The sequence below is a fragment of the Sceloporus undulatus genome, chromosome 2, assembly GCF_019175285.1.
Source record: "Sceloporus undulatus isolate JIND9_A2432 ecotype Alabama chromosome 2, SceUnd_v1.1, whole genome shotgun sequence".
NCBI classification, from domain to species: Eukaryota; Metazoa; Chordata; class Lepidosauria; order Squamata; family Phrynosomatidae; genus Sceloporus; species Sceloporus undulatus.
In genome coordinates, this window is record NC_056523.1 from 229,081,783 (window position 1) to 229,088,542 (window position 6,760).

At 41.8% G+C, this 6,760-nt stretch overlaps 1 protein-coding gene across 1 annotated transcript in view; it reads left to right on the top strand.

The window, feature by feature from the left end:
• The window catches only part of LOC121920604 (dynamin-2-like), an 84,308-nt gene that overhangs the window by 30,444 nt on the left and 47,104 nt on the right, over positions 1-6,760 (top strand). The window contains 4 exon segments of the mRNA XM_042447733.1: positions 669-804; positions 1,017-1,084; positions 5,061-5,199; positions 6,025-6,111. Of these exon segments, the coding sequence (XP_042303667.1) occupies positions 669-804; positions 1,017-1,084; positions 5,061-5,199; positions 6,025-6,111 (430 nt within the window).

Here is a 6,760-nt window from a genome sequence, read left to right on the forward strand (position 1 = left end):
TGGGGTAAATCATTCATTATGTGAGTTTGATTTGCCTGCCATCCTCAACTGCTGTGAAAAGTCCAGAGGCCTGAAATTCTGCAGAAGTTACAGTCTCCTCTTATCTGAGCATCAGGGCAGTAGGTCTTGGTAGCTTTGGCTGACCTTGTTCATAAAGAAACAGCCAATGTCTCCTGCATCCTTTTGGGTAAGCAGTATTTAGTACAAGGTCCTTTTGCCTCCAGTTTGGCTTTCCTAGAAGCCGTATGGAGCCCTATTTATTTTACTTCAGTGTTCAGGGAGAATTGCATCTTACTGTATACTGTAACCATTCAGATAGGACAAGGCAACTTCTTTTAAAAATGGAATCTTCTGTGTACTAATTCTGTGACTGTATGTGGAAGGGGATTTTTCTTTGTTCCCCCAATATGAAGAAAGTGTAGAAAATTATATTGTGATAGTGATGCAAAAGTAAAAAAAAAATTGCCTTGTGCATGAAGATGAGTCTCACCAGGAAATTTGTCTATTTTTTCCTGGTGCCAGGTTAAGTTTATGTGAATACAGATCAACAGAAGTTGATCTAGTAAAGCATTACTTTGAATGTATGTCCCTGATTAGATGGTCAGGGCTATTGCTGATTCAGCAAACGTTGGGTCTGTGGAAACTCACCTTCATTTATTTCTGTGCAGGATGGTCCAGCAGTTTGCTGTGGACTTTGAGAAGAGAATCGAAGGATCTGGAGACCAAGTGGACACTCTTGAACTCTCAGGTGGTGCTCGAATAAATCGCATCTTCCATGAAAGATTCCCCTTTGAGCTAGTCAAGGTAAACCTGATGAGGGTGGTGCTCTCCAGAGGAATTATGTGATTTTCACATGTGTTTATTCCATTTGTAGCTGTAGGTTTCAATAGAGGGATGTACGAGTGCACAAACATGATAGCAGTTGTTGTAAGAAAGAAAGAAGATTCCAGTTTGTTAGGAAGGTGTGTACCAGTTGTCTTTCCACCTGCTTCAGTGTTTGGCTCTCTTTCTTCTAGATGGAGTTTGATGAGAAGGATTTGAGACGAGAAATCAGCTATGCGATCAAAAATATCCATGGTGTAAGGCAAGTATTGCAACACTTAGCTGATTTGATATGTCACCTTAAGATCTGCTTTTGGAATATGGACATAGTGAGATATCAGGCTCCTAAGGCAAACTGATAGTTGGGCTGGGAAGCCTCTGCTACTGGTAGTACCTCTCATTCTTCCTAAGAAGAAAAATGTCACTGAGAAGATTCAGGGCAATGGGATGATATTCTTTTTTGAGTATGCCTTGAGGTTTACAGGCCTCCTTTCCTTAAATAAGTTTGAGTAAGAGAGGAGGGAAGAAAAGTGCCTCAGACTGCCCCTCCTTGGGAAGTAGTTGTAGTGGTTCACTGCTTCTGACTGGTGCCTCTCAGCAATCTTTATTTTGTTTACCATGCACACAATGATGTACAGACTTGTTCTCAAGATACCGTGGGCTGCTCCTGTGAGTAACTACAGTAAATGTAAATTCGACTCAGAAAGAAACATTTTTAATATTTGTATAAATAGGGTGAAGATAGAATACATAGGCTAAGAGGTTCTGAAGTCCTGTTGCAGGAAGAAAAGATTATCACTTCATGTTGTAGGATAATTGCTTGTGACATCCATGCTTCTAGAACAAAAAACTTTGTCCCTCTTTCCCCTTTACCTACCCTGGCAAAAGTATTTGTAGTGAACTCTTGCCAGCTCTGCTTTCCCTGTCTTCTGCTTCCTAGTCACTGTGGGTTATCCCCCCCCCCATGAAGCTTTTATCCTTAGAATTTTCTTTCTTGTCACCTGCTTCCTTCCTTCATAATCTTAGGTAGAAGACAACTTCCTTAGAAAAGTTCTTGTCAGTAGGTCCATTACAATATTTAGTTTGCAAAATGTTGTCATGTAGCAGAAATTTATTTTGTTTTTTCTTCTCCCCTGCCCTTAACAACCTCTTCATTTTCTGAAGCCTGTGTTTTGCTTTTGGGGGGCTGTATAATTTAACTGAAGTATGTTACTGGTGGGAGGGGACTTATTTCAGAAGAAAAGCTATAGTCTGCTGGGAATTGCAATCTAGAATATTACCAGTCTTTAAACTGTTTTCCTTCCCCCTTTGTTTTTCTTTTTTGCCATGTCTGTGCCCTCTCTACCTCCTGTGCGTGGATGACTGTAGGACGGGGCTGTTCACACCAGACTTGGCATTTGAGGCCATTGTGAAAAAGCAGGTGGTGAAGCTGAAAGAGCCTTGTCTGAAGTGTGTCGACCTGGTTATTCAGGAGTTAATCAATACAGTTAGACAGTGTACCAGTAAGGTATTGAAACTAGCTGAAGGCAGCTTAGCTCTTCTTGAGTGTGTTGGGGAAACCTGCCCAAGCTGCACTATTCTAATCTGCCCACAGTGCCTAGACAACCTCCAGGTATTTCTGCAGGCACTTTTTGAAATTCTGATTGTCTGTTGTTGAGATGGGGATTAGGGTTTATTCAGCAGGAGAAACTGTCTTGTTTTATGAGCTGCTGCAGAGATTCTAAAATGTGGCATCAATATGATTCAGACTGTAATCTTGGTATTTTGTGCCAATACAAGCAACATAAGCTGTTGTGAACCCTCTGGAGGTTGCCAAGGCTAGTAGGCAGATTCTTCTTGGATCTTGCCCCTTCTCTAAGTGCATGGCTTCTTGGTTTGGCATTTAAACTGCTTCCTTAAGTTGTTTTTTTTTTTTTTTTGGGGGGGGGGGCAAAAATTTAAGTTTTTCAGAAAGCCATGAATAAAAAGCAAACCTGTTACTTTTGCAAATTAGTTTCAAATGTATTGGTTGGAGTAATGAACTACATCCACTCTAAAGTTCTCAATCTGTTGAGAAAAGTAGTGGTTCTATATGGTTGTCCTGTCTATATGGTTATTTATATATCTAAAAGCTGACATGTTACATAACTTAGTTTTCCTTGCTTTGTTTTTGGATTCAAAAGCAAGGTGTATATAGTGAGTTTGCAGGATCATTTTGCCTGAGTGTTTGCCTTGGCAGAATTTGATTATTAATAAAGCAGTGAAAATGCTCCCTTTAAGAGTGGTTTACATTGCTTGCTTATTGCAGTGGTGTATGCTGTAGGATGGATTTTGGGTCTGCTTCTGACAGAGAAATTGTAAGCTTTTGTTGATGTAACGTGAAGAAGCCAGCACTTGCTCTCCAAGGTCCTTCATTTCCCATCTATCCAAATGCGGCAAGATCATCTGCTGTCTTTTACCCCACATGGTATCTGAGCAGAGGCTGAGCAGCTTTCTTGAGTTAAAGGACTATTTAGAGGGGGCCTAACTTCTGACATAATCATACTTTGAGTAAGCATTTCTGTACCACTTGAATGGATTCCTATTGACCTTCAAAAGAGGTGGATGTAAAAAAAAAAAAAAAGAGGTGGATGTAGGAGACAGCTATGAAATGGGAATATTTGGAGACACTGCAATGACAGAGGATTGCCTTCAAGTCTCAGAGGTCTCAAGGACCTTTGTGTTGGGAAGGAACATTTCTTGCGTACCAAATACCTCAACATTGTGGGACAAAGTGGGTAGACTATGAATGCTAACATGAAGCGCTGAATGCCAATTCAAGCCACACTTTTACTGATTGTCTGTGGTCTTGTACCATGTCAGATTGCGTGTGGTGGTTTATGATATGAGACAAAAACACTTCCCGCTTATTGAAAGTGGACAAGTTAAGGAGAAGTGTTGTAGCCTGGCATTCTCACAAACATCAGTAGCAGTGAACTAGTTTTATATATGAAGCAACATTAAGTCATGTAAACCCTCTTTCCTTCTATAGTATGGAAACACATTGACTGGACTTACATCAATGTGTAATCCAGCATCTTTGGAATCTGATCTCCTGTGTTGATAATAACTACTGCAGGTGTGCAAGGCCAACAATTTTGGGCTAGCTAGAAACAGCAAACATCATACAAACCTGTGAATATTTTTCTCTTATCCTTCCTCTCCTCCCCCTCAACTGCTTGGCAAATGGAAAGGAATTTGCACTCTGCATGTGACAGTCTCTTGCCAAATAGTGAAATCTTTTACTACGTTTTCTACAGATCAAGTCTAAAATATAATGTAGTCACTCTAGTGTGCTTTGTAGTACAAATTCAGCAGCCACATGCAGCCACCTGCAACCCATGTTCAAAGAGAATCTTCCTTGATGATAATCTCCTGAGAGAGCAAGCAGGTAGAACTCAAACACAGCTCTCAAGGAAGGTGGAATTGTAGGTCTGATTCAAACCTAGCCTAGCTATTGAGCCTTCCATTTCCTTCAGAAATTCTATAGATGGCTTCTGATGACATTACCCATTACTCTTCTGTCAGGAGAAGACAAGTTTCAGGGTCAGAGGGCCATTGTTTCTGGTTCTTAAACTTTGCCTGAGCTACACCAGTTATTTAGAATGAAATAGGCAATGACTAGAAGGTCACCCCTGATTTTTAAAAATCCACTTCCACTTTTAAGGAATGGATTTGTTGTTAAAGGAGCATTAAGGGGGCATATCTTCATTCACAAGAGAATCATACACCCCTCTAGGTGAGATTCTCTCTTTTCTTTTTTAAAAAAACTTTTTTTCTTATTGGGGGAGGAAGACTTTAGGGACTTTAAAAATGCTCAAGAGGGTGCATAACTTCAACTCCTATTCTACATCACTGTTTGATTAAATTTGGTACAGGGCTAATTTCTTCTGCCTTTGGGAGCCAATCCGAGATGGGTTTTCACACTTTTTGCCAAGCACTTCCTGTTGTCACCTGGAATGCTTTTCTGGCAATAAGCAACCAAAACACAGTTCCATTGCCAGGTCTTAAAGCTATTGTAAGTGCTGCTGGGTAGCTCACCTCAAGAGATACTTGGAGGGACTGATTCCTTGTTGATGGCGGACAGTGTAAGAAGGATCTTCCTGAGGAAGTGCTGCTGCTTTTTCATTTGCACATTACTAACCTGTTAAATCTGTCACTTTTTTCTCCCTGTTCTTCGGATTTCTCTCCTTTGTGTTCGTGTTTTCTGCATGGTACAGGACGGGGCTCTTCACACCTGACATGGCTTTTGAAGCCATAGTGAAAAAACAGATTATAAAGCTCAAAGAGCCCAGTTTGAAGTGTGTTGATCTGGTGGTCTCAGAGCTGGCCATGGTCATTAAAAAGTGTGCAGAGAAGGTAATGAGTCTGTACTCTTCTTTCTCATCTCCCAAGTTTTCCTAACACCTGAAATATAGCTGCTTGTGGTGCCCAGGTAAAAGAAAGTTTGCCCTGTATTTATGTTAGGCCAGTCTGTGTTTGTGCCAAGCAAGATTCCTAACAGTTGCCATTCTGTAAAACATCCCAAAGACTGCATCCTCTTCAGAGCATCTTAACCTGAATGCTTATTTGCCCACTTGGCTTCTTGGTTGTTAGATTGCATTTCCTGTGGACTGTTATACTGTACTTGGAATGGCAATAATGTTGCAGAGATATTGCTTGGCTGGAGCAGATTTAGTGGAACCAAATTCTGAAACCCTAGGGGCGCTATGTATGGAAGGAGACTGCCCTTTTGGGTTGCTGTGTGCCCAGAGTTGTACATAAATACTACATAAGGACCTGTGGTATGATTTATGCTGGGGGGACATTCTGGCACTATGAAATCGAGTGAACTGTAGTAGTCTTCTATATTTAATAAAAACGCAAGTAGCTCTCTTTTCTCCTGTGGCACTAAGACGTTAGTTACCTTTGTCTTCCTTTTCTCTTCATAGGGATCTTAGGCTGTTTCCCAGAAGGAGGCCATGGGGGAGCATAGGACACATATTAAGCCATTCCCCATATTATTTGGGATCTTTACTGAAGTCACAAACACTTTGTTTTGTTTTGGGTTTTTTTTTAATTCAGTCCTTTGTAAATGGTAAAACTGGGAGGCAGCCCATCCCTTCCCTTCCTCTGCCCCTGTGTATCTGTGTGAATTAATATGTAAAGTTGCAGAGATCTGATCTCTTTCCCGCTTGTCCTCAGCTTGGTTCTTACCCCAGGCTGCGAGAAGAAACAGAAAGAATTGTTACTACATACATCAGAGAACGTGAAGGGAAAACCAAGGACCAGGTGAGCAGTCATAATTGTTCCCTGCTAAACTGGATGGCAAGGAGTGAGTATAGCTCAATCACAATCCTAAAGGTCTTTCTTTGCTGCTAGGTGACAGTGGATACACTGTAGTATCTCTGAAGGGCCCAGTCACAATGTCATGGCCACCATTTTGAGAGACCTTTAGGTTGCTTCTGGATAGGCTTCCACAGTTCCTTCAAATGCATGTGCACCCTGGTTAAGTATATTGGACATGTTCTGTTATTTATTTTGAGTCCAGTATTTCATCCAGGCATCTTGGGTTCTCTTTTGATTTTTGTTCTGTTTACTCTTGAAGGGCCGTCCTGACTGATATGCTGGTTTGCCCATCCCAAACTTCCATGGCAGATTCTCTACCCTCCGCCCTGATTGTAGAAATGGTGGGGTTGGCAACACCCCTCCAAACTAATCGCCCCCTTTGGGGACTGGGAGTTGGCAACATTTGTACCCATTTGTATTGGATTACTTGCTGTCATCATCTGTAAAAACACATGAAAAAACATACAGAACCTTATCTCTTTAAAGCAGGGGTAGGCAACCTGCGGCCCGTGGGCCGGATGCGGCCCGGCGAGGCCTTGGGACCGGCCCCAGCCCGGTCCTGCCGCTGATTGCCGCCAGGTCCTTTGGGGGG